The sequence below is a fragment of the Podarcis muralis genome, chromosome 13 (genome assembly GCF_964188315.1).
Source record: "Podarcis muralis chromosome 13, rPodMur119.hap1.1, whole genome shotgun sequence".
NCBI lineage: Eukaryota > Metazoa > Chordata > Lepidosauria > Squamata > Lacertidae > Podarcis > Podarcis muralis.
In genome coordinates, this window is record NC_135667.1 from 12,521,478 (window position 1) to 12,538,584 (window position 17,107).

Here is a 17,107-nt window from a genome sequence, read left to right on the forward strand (position 1 = left end):
GCTCTGAGGGTCAGTAAGACCATGAAGAGTTTGGATACACTCCATAGGGATTACTTTCATCTCTTCGGAGTTTACCTCTGGATCATTATCAGTTTGTTGCCAGTTACCTCATCATCTTGGCTCTCGAGAGGTTAACTTAGGAAAATTGCAAGAACTTTCCAGCAACAAAGGAGCATAACTTGCCAAACATCATTCTGGCCTGCAGCCAATACCAGGTGCATTCTAAAGTTTGGATGGCATGTATATTTATGGTACAATAAAGGGAAGGTACATAAAGGATTTCATAATCATATAATTAGGAGATCATTAATTAAAGTATGGGAAAGATATGAAGACCTATTAGAACAAAAAAATGCCATGGTGAGTGGCCCCAACAGAAATAATTTCAATTAAAAGGACAAATATAGAAGGAAAATGGCCTACTTATCGAGAGCTTTTGGTAGAAAGAGAAGGCAAATTAAAACTTAAGGATTATGCTCAGATAAGAGGATATGTTTATGATTGGCTGCAACATTGTCAGTTAAATGTGGTTTTTAAAGAAGACAAAAATAAATGATTTGGCTATACCATATCTACATTCCAAAGAGAAATTGTAGATGATAATAATAAACTCTTAAAGAAAATGTATAATCTATTGTTAGAATGGGAGACCAAAGATGAAGAGGTTAAATCTGTAATGATTAAATGGGCACAAGATATAGGACACAACATACAAATGGAAGACTGGGAAAAACTATGGAAAGTAAATTTAAAATTTACTGACTGTTTTTGTGAAAAGAGAATTATATGAAGATGATGTACCGATGGTATATTACACCTGTAAAAATGGCAAAGATGTATAGCACAAGCTCTAATAAGTGTTGGAAATGTAAAGAAAAGGAAGGTACATTTTTTTCATAAGTGGTGGAATTGTAAAATAATTAAAAACTACTGGAAAATTGTGTTAAATATAATGTAAAATCCAATAAAAACTATTGAAAAAAGGTGCATTCTAAAATTTGGTGTAGATACCTGTGTTTCAGGCAAACATCACAAAACACATTACATTTAAAAGAGAGAGAGAGAATAATAACAATTATATAATACGATGGTAAAGACATGATTCCAACTAGGAATTTCTTCTGCTGCTTCTTCTTTTGAAAGCCAGTTCTTTTCTCTGCTTAAGGCAGGTCAGTTTTTAAGAAACCCTCTGATGCTAGTCTGGAATGAGGACCCACCTCAATTGGAACACCAGTAGCTAAATAGTAGGCAGCTCTTCGTGCAACTCTTACCACCACCACCCCAAGCCCTGCTCCTCCCCTCAGGTCCTTGAATGATTCTGTCATTGCTAAATATAGGAGATCAAGAGATACTTTTTATCAGATTTTCTGAGGTCCTATAAATCTATGAGCTTCAGTGAGTTCCCTCACTCCGTCCTGTTCGTCCTTCAACATCATAGATTTGTTTGGACAACCACAGTTTGCTAAACACAATGCTGCCTCTCAAGACCACTCAGGTCTTGTGTTTATCAGCTCTATCCTGAAGACTTTAGCCACTGCGGCATGGACATCCTTATTTCGCAACGTGTAGATGATTGGGTTGAGGAGAGGGGTGATGACAACATAAAAGATGGAAACGTGTTTGTCATGGCTGGGGTCTGTCCCTGACCGAGGCCTCATGTACAGGCCAATGAGGCAGCCATAAAACATGGTGACCACCATCAGGTGGGAAGCACACGTGGAGAAAGCCTTGCTCCGGCTCTCCCCTGAGCTCATGCACACGACAGTCGCCATGATGAGTCCGTAAGAGATCAAGATGGTGGCCAGAGGGACAATTAGTATGAAAACCCCCACCCCCAAGATGATGGCCTCTGTGAAGCTCGTGTTGGTGCATCCCAGCCTTATCACCATGACAAACTCGCAGTTGAAATGGTTGATCTCATTGGGGCCGCAGAAAGGGAGCTGCATGATAAAAGCTGTGATGAGCCCAGAGAGAAGGAAGGCTCCTACCCACGAGATGGCAGCCAGCATCAAACAGCGTGCCCGGCTCATGGCTACAGCATACACCAGGGGGCAGCAGATCGCCATGTAACGGTCGTAGGCCATGGCCCCCAGCAAGAGGCCTTCGGTGCAACCCAGAGAGCAGGCCATGTACATCTGGAAGGCGCAGCGCCCAAACGAAAGCCTCCCATCCCCGGCGAGCAGGTGAGCCAACATCTGGGGCACAACGGTGCTGGTGAAGCACATCTCCAAGAGTGAGAGGTTGGTGAGGAAGAAGTACATCGGGGTATGGAGGCGGAAGTCCATTTGGACCAGCAGGATGATGAGGAGGTTGCTCGCCATGGAGATCAGATAGGCAACGAGGATAATCACAAAGAGGGCAAGCTGTGTTCTCCGGTGGCTGGTGAGTCCCACCAGGTAGACCTGGGTGATCATGGTGTAGTTCCCAGGCACTGTTCTGTCTTGCATCCTAAAGAGAAAAGAGGAACGGGGAGGGTTAACAAACAAGTTCCCAGATGCCATAACTGGACAGGATTGGCTGGTATATTTGTCTTGTATTTGGTTGATTTTGCCCCTCCACGTTCCACCAGCTTTGAGGGCAGCCTTCCTCCATGGCAGGGCCCCAAGTGTGCTGTTAAAGGACAAGAAAAATGACACCCACAAAGTAGGATGCTCTAAAGCAACAAAATCTACTTTACAAAATAAAAATAGATTTTTTGTGATTAGGAAAGTGAAGAAGAAATGCGCTGAAAATTATACATGGCATGAATGAAGTGGGTATAGAAAAGTTTTTCTCCATCTTTCATAACTCTAGATCCAAGGAAGCTACATGTTGGAAGATCCAGGACAGATAAAAGTACTTCTTCATGCAATGCATAGGGCTCATCTACACTTCTGCTTGTCCTTAGTGGTTTTTCATTTGTCCCATGCTTTGGGGGCCCTGGGTCCGAGCGGTTTTCCATTTGCCCTGCTGCGCCCCCATGGGAAACCCACTATTTAGCACTAAATTGGAGCAAACATCAGTCTGGAGCAAAACCCACTTGACAGTGGTAAACAGTAGGCTTTCCCAGGGTTAAGTGTAGACAAGCCCTTAGTTAAACAGGAGGCATGACAGCTTGCAGTGAAATTTGAAATTCCACAGAAACCACTCAGCATCGGAAGTTAGGGCTTTTATGATGTGTGTAAAATTTGAAAAGCAACCTTTTTGCCCCCAAATCCATGACCATTCGTGGTTCCAATAGGGCAGATCATTTAATCAAGCTGAGATAAAAATATGGGCTTTTATAGTTAACAGAAGTTACAGGGACATGGGAAGCTGTGTTACACCGAATCAGAGTTTGGGTCCACCTAGGTGGCGCTGTGGGTAAAAGCCTCAGCACCTAGGGCTTGCCGATCGAAAGGTCGGCGGTTCGAATCCCCGCGGCGGGGTGCGCTCCCGTCGTTCGGTCCCAACACCTGCCAACCTAGCAGTTCGAAAGCACCCCCGGGTGCAAGTAGATAAATAGGGACCGCTTACTAGCGGGAAGGTAAACGGTGTTCCGTGTGCGGCTCTGGCTCGCCAGAGCAGCGATGTCACGCTGGCCACGTGACCTGGAAGTGTCTCCAGACAGCACTGGCCCCCGGCCTCTTGAGTGAGATGGGCGCACAACCCTAGAGTCTGTCAAGACTGGCCCGTACGGGCAGGGGTACCTTTACCTTTACTAACTCAGTGCTGCCTGCAGTGACTGACAGCAGCTCTCCTGCCCAAAAGAGGTGGGATTGAGCCGGGGACCTTCTGCATGCAAAGCACATGGAGTCATGGTCCTTCTCCATAAGGGAAGGTTCTTCATCCATGATGTGAATCTAGCATTTCCAGGTTTTGCAGCTTCTATGGCAGACAAACAAATCAGTTAAACTCAACTGAAATCAGTTAAAGTCAACTTCCTTACCATGTTAATTCAGAGCAGCAGGAGAAAGCCAGAGGCATTCGTTGCTTGTTGGCTTTAAATTGCAGAACTGCTCCAGAACAAGGAAGCCATGAATGTTTAGTTGACGTCATGGGAGCTAGCCCAGCAGTGCCCTTCATAGGATATGCTGCAAATTTGTAGGGCTGTAGGGTATTTTCCCCGTCCCTGCCGCCCCCACCCCCTGATGCTCATTTCTAGAGTTCGGTTCTACTGGGGAGGAAAAGGTATTGTTGTAAGACTGCGCATCTGGACAGCAGAAGCATAACACAGCCAGATGGAACTTCGTTAATTGTATGTTGCCAAGTTGCCAAGTACATCTGTTGCTAAGGAAGCTGCTGGTGATTGATCTCAATAGCAAGGACTTCCCCAAATCTCCTGAATGGGACATAAAGGCATATGTTCCTCTTTCAAGTATGACATAGTCGAAAGGGTGGCATAATCTAGGTCTCTCTCTCTCTCTTTAAAGAAACAGCTGTTTGAATGGGGAAGTGAGACTGAGGGCATTCCCAGGCCATTGCCGTTTCTGGCAAATTCAGGTTGCTCACATAAAGATGATTTATCACCAGTGCAACAAAGCTGCTTCACTGCAAAACGGACTTTTTGCAAACAGGGAAGTGAAGGGAGAAACATGTGGCTTCTTGATACAAACTTCCCGCAGACAAGGCAGATCAAATGCTCAATAAATAGCTGTGGCCATTTAACCTCCCCGCAAACTTTGTGCAAACAAATCAGGACAAATGCTCAACAGGCCAAGTGGAAGCAAATTCATTTAAGGCTCTGTAACCTTTGGAAAGTGTGTTTAGGAGTGTTGACTGCTTCTCTAGTTGGGATGTGCTGTTGGACAGTTCAAGCTGTAAATAAGTTCACTCTGTAAATAAACACAATTATTACTCAATCCCATAAGCCTTCAGTGATCTATTTTCACAGGAAACTTAACCTGTTCTAAGCAATGGACCTCTGGAACTTCTTGTTCCTCAGGAACCTAGGAGTGAGCCTAAGAGCATGTTTAATCAAACTGGGAACAACTTCTAAGGTGATCCTTTAACTTAGGGATAGCCAGTGTTATGCCCTCCAGATGTTGTCGAGACTACAACTCCCATCAGCCCCAGCCAGCATGGCCAGTGGTCAGGAATGGTGGGAGCTGTGGTCCAACAATATCTGGAGGCACCATGTTGGCTTTCCCTGCCTCAGGTATTGTGTGGCTTCCTCCCTGTATAACCCTGTCTTGGATAGTAAGACTTGCAGGGAGTAAGCAGTAACCAAAGGATGCTTCAATAGCAACTGTCTGGATTGAGTGTGGATTTCAGGTACACATTAAAGACCTGATTTACAGATCCTAGTTCCTCCTAGATCCCATTGTAAAGGGATCACGTGAGTCTCACAAACCACACATATGGAGGTCTGGTGTGGTGCACAGCAGTATGGAGGAGGGGGCTAGACCCAAGAAGATTCTACTCTCCACATTTTACACTCAGTAAGAATCCCATCAGATGTTGCTTGAAATGAGACCTTCAGGGAATCCTTCCTACTTTTGACTTGCATTTCCTTCACTGATGTGACGAAGATCTGCAGTCTGATTTACATGCAAAAGGTCCCTGGGTTCAATCCCCTGTGGTGGTTCGAAAATTACCACCATGTAGATATAGGGTAAATGACTTAGAAATCTGTTCCCAAGTGCATATTGGGGTTAAAAATGAGTCTGAAAAGGTTGAAGATGCCTGCTCTCAGGTGCACACCCTCTTCATGCCAGGCACACTGAGCAGACCCATTCGGACCTCACCGCTACCCCTTTCCACCCATGACCTGAGAGTATAACCAAGAATGCACATGACACATTGCAAGGTGAAGATCAGCAGCTTTGTTGGGAAATCTCATTTTCAGGTTACCTCATCTGCTGTCGACAGATGTTCCCATTAATAGATACACACACACCTCACAAAGCTTCTCAAGAACTGCAGGGTTCTTCCAGCACACAGTTTGAAAAGCTGCCACTTCAGATCAATCCCAGTTCGTGGCGAGACAATTGCATCCCTCACACTAGAGAGAAAAACTCGTGAGATGTGTCTTCTCACCCATGATGGAGATACAACGGACTCAACAGTTTGAAATGCTCTAAAGAAGGATGGGCTGGAATCCTCAAAGGTGGTGCCTTAGACTACGAAGCACATTTCCCCCCTTGGAATTCTGCTAATGGAATTGTTGCTCTGTGAGGTGTAAACTGTGGCGCCCAGAATTCTTTAAGGTATAGTGGTTGCACAGCCCTGGACATTAGCCATAAAGCTAATTTTACTTTTAACCATTTTTGCGAGAAGGGTGGCATAGAAGAGAAGCAGACATATAACAGAGAGAGGTGATCAAATGTAAGGATCAAGAGGCAGTCACTGCACTGTTTTATTTCATTCAAGTTCTGCGTTCGGATCAGCCCACCTGAGACCACCACACCTTGCACCTTGGACAATGTCGCCGAGCACTGCCAGGATTCACTAAGCTTCAAGCTCCTTCAAGATATCTCTCTGACGAGTTCTTAAAGCCTTCTAATGGGATGGAGACCACCGTCTGCTTCCAGTCATGGATTCTACTGGCCCATTGTTGACCCATAAATTTAGAACAGAATGAATGCTTTCTTTCCATGGCTCCTTGCCTAATGTATTACTCTCATCTATTTAAGAGCTCGGTGCAATAATAAACTTTCTAGTTCTGCTCCGTGCTGGATCCATCAACTTGCCCCTAAAGACCATTCCCCTATTTCCATCTGGATTATAAACAACTAATTATTGCACTTAAATCCCCCTGTGTGTGACTTCTGCCTTTGTCATTTGGGAATGGTGCTTTTTATGCTCAGAACATATTTGAAAGATGATGCAACTGTGGCAAAGATTAGATGCACCCATGGCCAAAGAAGCTTAATTAGCCATGAGTAGGGATAGTGGAGAATTTTTAGCTCACGCTGAAGGCAAACCTACCAAATCTGCGTTTTCTGAAACAATATGCAAACCAAAACACAGCCACCCGTCAGAATTTTCAAGCCTCCAAATTTTACAGGTGCAGGTCTGAAGCCAAGTATTGTGTACAAAATGGCAGCTATTGTGGTAAAGTGTGCATAAAAATGCACGTACTGTATATAATTAAAAACCACATAAAATTAAAATTGAAGACCATCAATTAAGCATTATAGAAATATGTTTTCTTTTTTCCTTTTTAATACATATTTTTATTAAGTTTTCTATTTTCTATTTTAGAATATCCATTTAAACAACCTTAAAATATCAGCGACTTCCCTTCTCCTCTTTCCATGGTTCATTTTGCATACCATAAATCCCTGCATATTTTACATAAACTAAACCATTCAGTATTCCATTATTACATCCATTAAAACTTATTTACACTGTTGAATTTATCTTAATGCTGCCAACGTTTTCAAATGTACACAATTTCCACCCATATATTCAATAAACATTTTCCAATCTTCTCTAAACGTATGTTCTTCTTGTTTTCTTATTCTATATGTTAAGACTGCAAGCTGCGCATATTCCATCAGCTTAAGTTGCCATTCTTTGTTAGTTGGGACCTTGCTTGTTTTCCATTCTTGGGCTAGCAAAACACGGACCGCAGTAGTGGCATACATAAATAATCTTTTTTGACACCTGGGAATTTCCATCTGAATTATCCCCAACAAAAAGGACTCTGGTTTTCTTGGGAAACAACTTTTAAACATTTTTTAAAAAATTCATTATGAATTATTTCCCAATACTCTTTTACAAGTCCACCACATATGACAGAATGTACCCTCAGCCTCGTTGCATCTCCAGCAATTATCTGATTCAGTCTTATACATTTTAACAAGTCTAAGGTAAAGTAAAGGTAAAGGTACCCCTGCCCGTACGGGCCAGTCTTGACAGACTCTAGGGTTGTGCGCCCATCTCACTCAAGAGGCCGGGGGCCAGCGCTGTCCTGAGACACTTCCGGGTCACGTGGCCAGCGTGACAAAGCTGCATCTGGCTAGCCAGCGCAGCACACGGAAACGCCGTTTACCTTCCCGCCAGTAAGCAGTCCCTATTTATCTACTTGCACCCGGGGGTGCTTTCGAACTGCTAGGTTGGCAGGCGCTGGGACCGAGCAATGGGAGAGCACCCCGCCGCGGGGATTCGAACCGCCAACCTTTCGATCGGCAAGCCCTAGGCGCCGAGGCTTTTACCCACAGCGCCACCCACGTCCTGATTCAGTCTTATACATTTTAACAAGTCTACTCAGAGCTAAATACCATCTGTAAATTTTCTTAATCGCCTGCATTTAATTCCACACTCATCTAAAGGCTGAAACGGAAGGGGCCTCCTGAAAAACAGAATAATGCAGGAAAGTGTGGGGGAAATATTTTAAATGGAGAGTGGGGTGAGAAAGAGAGAAAAACAGAGTCACCGCTTTCATGGCTATGCTATACAGTGGTACCTCAGGTTATATACGCTTCAGGTTACATACGCTTCAGGTTACTGACTCTGCTAACCCAGAAATAGTACCTCAGGTTAAGAACTTTGCTTCAGGATGAGAACAGAAATTGTGCAGCAGCGGTGCAGCAGCAGCAGGAGGTCCCATTAGCTAAAGTGGTGCTTCAGGTTAAGAACAGTTTCAGGTTAAGAACAGACCTCCAGAACGAATCAAGTACTTAACCCGAGGTACCACTGTACTTTTGATTTAATTCCTAAAGTGTATTTAATTGGACAGAGGCTAGCAAGGGTTAAGAGCCTGCCAGAGAGTTGAAACAGGAGCCAGTGGGAGGTGCTCTGTCTGTATCTGAGTGTTTGTGAATGTGTGGTGTATATCCATGGTCACATGATATCCCTCATTTCCTTTCTCTCTCTCTCTTTCTTTCCACATAGCAGAACAACTGCTTGCTTTTGCATACGGACCGGCAAGCAGGAATGTGGTGAGAGCCAGGATTTCTGGGTTCCATGAGCTTGGAATGGGGTTCGGAGCAGGATGTGAAGAATCGGAAGATCCATTAATGATAGCTCAGGGGTGAGGATCCTCCCTGAGTTTTAACCTCGCTGGAATGTGCCCTTGAACTCTGCTTAATACCTCTTTCTTGCATGTGAGGCTGCTGCACACAGAGAGAAGTGTATGCAGAAACCAGCTAGCCAGATACATTCTGCCCCTTTCCATCTCTGGCTCTGCTCACATTTACCTCTCCACCTTATACATGTGGAAGGTTGCAGGGAAGGCGATATAACCCTCTGTGTGGAAAAGGTCTCTCACCTGCGAGCTCTGGGAGCGGAAAGAATAGGAATCCCGATCTACCTCCTCATCCTTCCTCATCTACTTCCTGAGTCCAGTCCAGAATGGACATTGGACATTACCTGCAACGGATCGGGTACCAGGGCCCCACACAGCCTTCTCTGGAGACCCTGCGCAGCCTCCACCGGTGCCACCTCCTCTCCGTGCCCTTCGAGAGCCTCAGTATCCATTCCGGGGAGCCCATCGTCCTGGAAGTGTCCTCCCTCTACAACAAGATCGTCCGGCAGCATCGGGGTGGCTTCTGTTTTGAGCTGAATGGCCTCTTCCTGTGGCTGCTGCAGGCATTGGGATTTGATGCCAAAGCTGCGGCCGGGCGTGTCCGGAACCGTTTCACCGGCTGCTATGGCCCCCCGTTGGACCACATGGTGATTTTGGTGCAGCTGGGTGGGCGCCAGCTGCTCTGCGACGTGGGCTTTGGTGAAGGCTTCACGGAGCCATTAGAGCTGAAGGCCTCTGTGGAGCAAGTCCAGGAAGGTGGCATTTTTTGGCTGGGCCTCCAAGGGGGCGTCTGGGTGCTGGAACGCCGAGAAGTCTCTGGGAAGGAGGGGAGGCCCTTATATCAGTTCACCCTCGAGGAGAAGAAATTGGACGATTTTACGGGCATGTGTCTGTATCACCAGACTTCGCCCAGCTCCATATTCGTTTGCAAATCCTTCTGCTCCCTGCAGAAAGAAAATGGCGGGCGCCTCACCTACATGGGTTGGCGTCTCATTTCCAAGAAGGGAGAGGAGCGTACAGAGACCACCCTGCAGAGCAACGAGATCCCAGTGGTGCTCCGTGAGAAATTTGGGATCAATCTGAGCGGGGACTTCAAGCCAAAGGATGAAGAAATCCTGCCACCTCTTGAGGAAGGTTAATGAGGGATGGTGGAAATTGCTCCCAATCCAGATTATAGCCTAAAAGATGGTTTGTAAATAATTTCTCAGGGTGTAGCTCCTAGCCATTGGTTAAGTGCTGTGATGTCATGGAAGCGTCACAAACATTCTAATCTCCAAAGAAAGAGGAAATTTCATTTGTTTGCTCCAATCCCGAATCTGTCTGTTAACTTCCACACTCTTGCTATTTTGCAAATGCAGTGAAATAAAAAAATTAAGGTCTTATATATATATATAATAAATGTTCATAGATGTACCAAGCAAACACGTACATAAATATATAAACCACATGTCTGAAGCAGCACAGGAAAACAGCCCTAGAACCATTTTGACTCCCAAACTGACCAAATGATTTCTCTGCAAGGTCAAGGAAAATGGAAAAGCCTCCCCATTGTCTTTTCATTCACAAATCCTGTCTTAAGGGTATGTCTGTGTATGAATAGGGTGAGCCTGTGACCTGTCTCAGGAACTAAGTATTTATCATTACAGAAGGCTGGCCAGGCTCCCCAGGGTATCCAATCAAGTAAGCATTAACAGGTAACCTGCCAGACAGGTTAACAGTCTGTTGTAGACTGCCCTTTCTGTGATGTAGGTATGATGTGTCAGCGGGGTGGTCTTGAGCTACACCCCTTCTGTGATGTATGTATGATGTTTCTGGGGGTGGTCTTGTACTCCAGGGTGGGCAATTTAAAATGTCTATATAAGGGCGGGCACACCTTGGTTCTGGGTCCTCCTCCTTCACCTGCGTGTGAAGGGGACACCCTGTTGCAACAGTTCAATAAAGATCAGGTTTACTATCTGCTTTGCTTCTCAATATTCTCTGGTTGGCCTCTGTTATTTTCTCCGACCGATGGAGAACCTGCAAAAGACTCTATAAGGGCTCTTGTGTCCCCCATAAGGGAATAAGGGCCGATTTACATTTATTACAACAGGTAGTGCAGTTTGGAGTTCTTGCACAACAAACCTGCTTCCCATGACCTTTAGCCAAAAGAGGCTCGTAGAGCTGCTTATAAAAATCAGCTTTAAGATGGTCTCTGCCCTCAGGCTCACAGTCTCAAAATACAGTGGTGCCTCGCAAGACGAAATTAATCCGTTCCGCGAGTCTCTTCGTCTTGCGGTCTTTTCGTCTTGCAAAGCACGGCTATTAGCAGCTTAGCGGCTATTAGCGGCTTAGCGGCTATTAGCGGCTTAGCGGCTTTAAGAAAAAGGAAACAAACTCGCAAGAACTCGCAAGACGTTTCGTTTTGCGAAGCAAGCCCATAGGGAAATTTGTCTTGCGGAACGACTCAAAAAACGGAGAACCCTTTCGTCTAGTGAGTTTTTCGTCTTGCGGGGCATTCGTCTTGCGGGGCACCACTGTACCGTACATGACACCCGGGAAAAAAGCAGTGGGAGGGAGAAAGCAAACTCGATCACAAGTTTTCAAAGCTGCAACCAACACCAGTGGCAGTTCTGGCTGATTCCCCTTGGTAAAGAATATTTTCTCCTCAAAAATATTCTTCCCTGCCCTAGAGCTCAGCAGGCAACAACATCCAGAACAGGGCAGTTGCTGCCACACACAGTTCTTCCCTCAGACAACTAACTTGATGATAGAATCCTTACAGGTGGGAGATTGGTGGTCACCCCTCTCTTTTGCCGTGACCCTGCAAAGTTGGCCTGGCTGAGAGACCCTGGCTGGCCCAAGTTCAACCAGAGAGTTGCGTGACTGAGTGGCGAGTTGGACTTGTGCCTCCTCATGGTCATAATCTGAAACTATCCATTTCCCTGCATTAGAAATTTGTATGTTCCATTTATAGATTGTTCATAAGCCTCTTAACACACTCTCTTATGTACTGACGTTCTCACCCAGGGCCAGCAGGATACTGTAGATAGTTTTCACTCAGGTCCACATATGCAAATAGGGATTGAAAGTGACGTTCAGTGATTGGATAGTTACAGAAAGTGGTTACAGTTGCGTTGTAGTGGAGCTCTATATAAGCAGGCTGGCTGACCCCTTCAGTTCAGTTCTGTTCTGGCCTGTGAATAAACAAGAGCTGTTTGAAGCATCGCTGTGTCGTCTGATATGTTCACCCACAACTTAACACACTCCTAGGCAAAGTTTGGGGTTCCAATAGAAACGGAGAGATTTGCTGCATCAGCCCCAGACTAGCAGGTCCCCACTGAAGACCAACAAGGCTCAGGGATGGGAGGGACGAGAGGTGCATCAGTTTTTAGGGAAACATTGAGGGTTTTAAAACACACACACACCCCAGAGTCACAACAGACCAGCTCTGTGCAAAACTCTGATAGCAACCCTCTGGCATATGAATGAAGCAGATAAGGAGGTCCGCCTTATTCTCAAGAAAATTGGGTGGTGAGGGAAGGGAGAATCTTGGAGCCAGCCTATGGGGAGTCACCACTTTGTAGTTGGTGGAGTTGGGGAGGGAAGAATGAGTGATGATCTGCGGGAGACAAATGCTGAGGTCTCTTTGAGTTCATGCATAGAGGGGCTTCGGGAGGCGGGGTCACGTCACGTGAGAGGGGAGGAGCCAAAGCCCTTAGAAATAAACAAGCCTTTTTGACTTGCATTAACCCAGAATTTCTCCGCCTGCAACTCGCCTGGCGTAAGAGCTGTGAGCATATGGAATGGAGGGAAAGGGGATGGAATATAGAAAAGGAAGGGGAGGTGGGGGTGTTATAGAATATACTGAATAATTGTCAAACGGGTGGGGCTAGGATTGCATAAGGTGTGCCGCTAGGAGGCTGCCTGTGTTTTAAACAATTACATGCCAGGCAGAAACTGAACAGGTGATGTTTTCCCCAACCACTTTGTCTTCGAATGCTGCACCTGTTAAATTTCTGCCTTGCACTGGAGGCACACAGAACCCCTGCCATGGGGGAAAAAATGGTTCTCCTGGGAATGAGGACACTCAGCCCTTTATTGGTGAAATAAAATATACATTGCCCTCAATAGAGGTGTTTAATTCATGCCAACTATGAATCTGTGGCAGGAAAGTGTGGCTGTTAAGTACCTAGTGGGCTGTACTGTATTGGTCTGCAAAGAAATGGAGGTGGGCAAAATCTTTCTATTGGACTGTCTTAACTGAGGTAGGAATATGCAGGCCTCCTGGTTTCACAGAACTCTTTATTGCACAGAAAGGAAAGGTGGATATTTCAAATGCATATTGGGCAAACTAGATTAGAAAGGCAACAGATCTGCCAGCTTGCTGTTAATGGGAATTTTGCAACACACACCAAACCTGGAGGTGGTTGCTCATTGCGCCATCCAATATGCAAATAAATTGTTGGTTTATTGGGTGATGAATTTGCTCACGTCGTGTGAAGGTCTGGTGCAGTTTGGGTCTTTTGTAACAGGAGGGGTGTGTGTGAGAGGGAGGGAGCACAATCTTAGACGGTAGCTCAATGGTGGAGTGCTGGCCTTGTATGTCTAAGGTCCCGGGTTCAATCCCTGCCATCTCCAGGAAGGGGAGACTTCCTGCCTGGAGGGCCCCTGCCTGTCAGAGTACACAGCACTGAGCTAAGTGGGCCAATTGTAGAAGTTATGTTGGAATAGATTAAATCAAGACAGAGAGAGGTGTACGTTTCCAAGCACAATTCAAAGTGTTGGTGCTGACCTTTAATGCCCTAAATGGCCTTGGCCCAGTATACCTGAAGGAGCATCTCCACCCCCATTGTTCAGCCCAGACACTGAGGTCCAGCTCCGAGGGCCTTCTGGCGGTTCCCTCCCTGCGAGACGTGAGGTTACAGGGAACCAAGAAGAGGGCCTTCCTGGTAATGGCGCCCACCCTGTGGAACGCCCTCCCATCAGATGACAAGGAAATAAACAACTATCTAACTTTTAGAAGACATCTGAAGGCAGTCCTGTTTAGGGAAGTTTTTAATGTCTGATGCATTGTCGTTGTTGTTGTTATTGTTATTATTACCATCATCATTAATTCTGTTGGGGGCCACAGTGGGGTTGGGTATAAATTATTATTATTATTAGTAGTAGTAGTAGTAGTAGTAGTAGTAGTAGTAGTATTTCTAAAAACGAAGTCACTTCCATTCTCATTCTCTACCTGTTTCTCCTTCTCTGCCCCCTGAAAGTCTTGACTGAGATGGTTCTGCAGAAGGAAGTCCCCAAAGTCCACATTTTCAGCACCAGGACAGGAGATGTGATTCTTCGCCCTGATCTGAACTGCTACCTGCTCCTTTCCGGTTTGCCGACCTCGCCCTGCGCTGAGCTCTGGCCCTTGCACCCTTCCCTGCGTGGCAGCGAACACTATTTCAGCTCCCGTTGGCACAACACCATCTATGTCATCCGGGATAACAAACTCCTGGAAACCCCAAACCTTCACACCGAGCCCAGCAGAGAGCCCCGTCGCCTGCACCCCAGCTGCTGCGCTGGGCAACATTATTTCATTGTTTCTGGTGGCTCCTTTGGCATAATCTTAAGCCCGGGCACCATGACGGCAGTCAAGGACTTGACCACAGGGGAACCAGATCCAGACACACAGCCAGGACACCATCAGTGGTCCAACGAGAAGATGGGAAGCCATCGCAGTTACCTCTACTGGCAGCTGTGGGATAACTTCAGCGGAGAAGTCTTTTCTTTCCACCCCAGCGTCCTCAACTTCTTGCCGGGAGGTCTCGGCCTCAGCAAAGGGGACGCATTCAAGGCCTGGGAACTGCTGAACATTTTCCACAACTACTCCAACATCCCTGTCTCCAGGTTACAGGAAGTGTCCCGGAAAGTGGGCTGCGCCACAGAAAAGCTGGCTGACGTCGGGCGCGGCTGGGTGGCAGCGGCCCTGCCAGATTCTCCTGAGCCAGGCTCCGTTGCCGTGGCACTGGCGAAGGCCCAGTTTGCGTTACCGACCGAATATGGTGGTGTGGGCCTGAATACAGAGCAGGAGGAATGGGGGGAAGCCCGTGAGGTGGAGACAACCCTGAATTTCACACTACAGCCTGAAGATGTTGCCTATGTGTGGCAGTATCAGCTGGGGCTAGGGAAGGAGGTCATCTTGTTTTGCAGGGATCTTGAGGTCACTCTTGGCTGCGACCCACCGACTAAGGTCCCCCTGCCTTCATCATCCTAAATAACAGCTGGCTCCATCTCCCCATTGCTTTCCACCCTTTCCCCCTTAGATGTATTTCTGTACACTACCAACTGATAAATGCTGAAATAAATAATCAAACCAGGCATGGGGGAACCTGTGGCCTTCACAATGTTAGTAGATACCAAATCCCATCAACCCCAGCCAGTGGTCAAGATTGATGGGTGTTGCAGTCCAGCAGCATCTAGAAGGCTAAAGGTTCCTCATCCCTGATTGGAAAGAATTCCTGGGGATGCTGTGTGTGTGTGTGTGTGTGTGTGTGTGTGTGTGTACAAAAGCTTAATAAAATGCTTTTAATGCTTCCTTGAATGGAGGGCCCATCAAATCTCACTACAGATTGAAAATTCCTTCTGTGGTTGTTTTAATAAATAGATTCCCCACCCCTCCAGCCTTGATGCAGGGAATTAGAGCAGAGTGGTCCAGGGTGGTCAGTCTTGACTCTCTAGGGTTGGTGCGTTTATGCAGAAGGTGAATAAATACCTATACAGTGGTAGCTCGGGTTACATACGCTTCAGGTTAGAGACTCTGCTAACCCAGAAATAGTGCTTCAAGTTAAGAACCTTGCTTCAGGATGAGAACAGAAATCGTGCTCCGGCGGCGCGGCAGCAGCAGGAGGCCCCATTAGCTAAAGTGGTGCTTCAGGTTAAGAACAGTTTCAGGTTAAGTACGGACCTCTGGAACAAATTAAGTACTTAACCTGAGGTACCGCTGTTGTTTGAAATGGGGTTGGAAAAGGCCCAGGCGTAGAAAAGATTAGAGGAATAGCACAAAAAAAATTAATTAGGAGCTCAGAGCCCCACATGGGCATGTGCAGAGTGCACCTCCCTTGCCAGAGAGGAACCTCTGCATTTGATGATTCCACAATACAGCCGTATTCCTTATTTTTTGTGTTTTATGATTCCTAGTGATGGTGATTAATAAATGTTGATTATATATTGATGCTCCTTGGCTTTATTTCATATGCATTCCTAAGAATCTGGGTTGGGGATTGACAACTTTATATATTTATTTTTAATGTATTTTTATTAAAGATTTTCTTGGTTTACAAGCTCATCAAGGGGTCAAATGAACTCAAGAGGCTTGGGGGACCCTGGAAGAGCAAAACCACCAGAGAAAGGGACTGCGGCTTTCTTTCTTTTCTTGGGTAGCCAGTGTTTTACCATGCAAGAATGAATTTGTGGTCTATGGCTGTGTTACAGAGCATTGTGTGGGGCTGACTTGTCTCCCAGCCTTTGAATTGCAGATTTCTAGAGCTAAAACAAGGGGGCGTCACTTGGTATGTAAAACACTTGAGGTATTGTTTCACGACACAAGTTTGCATATGCAACTTTATTTGCATAGATGCAAATATAGGATGACCGGGGTGGGTGGGGAGGAACTCGTGTGGGCCCTCAACTTCACTGGAGGAAACTGAGCCAGCCGCTGTGGCCCCATTCTAGCCTGGGGTTTCTGCACAAGGATCACTGTCTCCAGCACCCTAGCATGGAGTCTCTTGCCCACTGCCTGCTCCAAAGCTAAGCACTCAGGAACCCTGAAAACGCGAAGTGCTTCGTTCTCAAGAGCATCGAGTGGAAGTTCTGTTGCGGTGGAACTTCGCGGTGAAAACACAAATTAAGACATGCCAAAGGAAGCTCCAAGTTTTTCACCCGTATATTTGCACCGAAAATAACAGCTCTAACTGAAAGGCAGCGTGGAGATCTGTCTCGTTTGTTGCAACACACATGCCTAATAATCATTGCATAATCTTAGCCGGTTGTATAACCTCAGATGGGGCGTGGCTGCGAAGAGACGATGCGCTTTTGAATTTGCCACCTGAATCTGCCCACGTACACACAACCGGGCAATGGCACACACCAACTGGCCGCCCTCCCCCTCAAGCCGAACTACGTAGACTCCCCCCACCTCTCTCCGGCGGCGCCCAA

At 46.3% G+C, this 17,107-nt stretch overlaps 3 protein-coding genes across 3 annotated transcripts; 2 read left to right on the forward strand and 1 right to left on the reverse strand.

Moving 5' to 3' along the window:
• Positions 1 to 1,110: 1,110 nt before the first annotated feature.
• Positions 1,111 to 2,439, reverse strand: LOC114583362 (olfactory receptor 2D2-like). The gene has a single exon (XM_028704686.2). It carries the CDS (start codon positions 2,412 to 2,414, stop codon positions 1,482 to 1,484), a length of 933 nt encoding a protein of 310 aa, XP_028560519.2. The 5' UTR covers positions 2,415 to 2,439; the 3' UTR covers positions 1,111 to 1,481.
• A 6,395-nt stretch (positions 2,440 to 8,834) lies between these two features.
• LOC114582767 (arylamine N-acetyltransferase, pineal gland isozyme NAT-10-like) lies at positions 8,835 to 10,888 on the forward strand. Its single transcript, XM_028704022.2, has one exon. It carries the CDS (start codon positions 9,259 to 9,261, stop codon positions 10,069 to 10,071), a length of 813 nt encoding a protein of 270 aa, XP_028559855.2. The 5' UTR covers positions 8,835 to 9,258; the 3' UTR covers positions 10,072 to 10,888.
• Positions 10,889 to 14,114: 3,226 nt separating this feature from the next.
• On the forward strand, positions 14,115 to 16,124 carry LOC114582217 (uncharacterized). The gene has a single exon (XM_077916944.1). The coding sequence runs from the start codon at positions 14,187 to 14,189 to the stop codon at positions 15,165 to 15,167; it is 981 nt and encodes a 326-aa protein (XP_077773070.1). The 5' UTR covers positions 14,115 to 14,186; the 3' UTR covers positions 15,168 to 16,124.
• Positions 16,125 to 17,107: the final 983 nt, after the last annotated feature.

What these genes read in the sequence shown, in the direction of transcription:
- LOC114582767 (XM_028704022.2), top strand. Translation starts at nt 9,259, where the DNA reads ATGGACATTGGACATTACCTGCAACGGATCGGGTACCAGGGCCCCACA.
- LOC114582217 (XM_077916944.1), top strand. Translation starts at nt 14,187, where the DNA reads ATGGTTCTGCAGAAGGAAGTCCCCAAAGTCCACATTTTCAGCACCAGG.
- LOC114583362 (XM_028704686.2), bottom strand. Translation starts at nt 2,414, where the DNA reads ATGATCACCCAGGTCTACCTGGTGGGACTCACCAGCCACCGGAGAACA.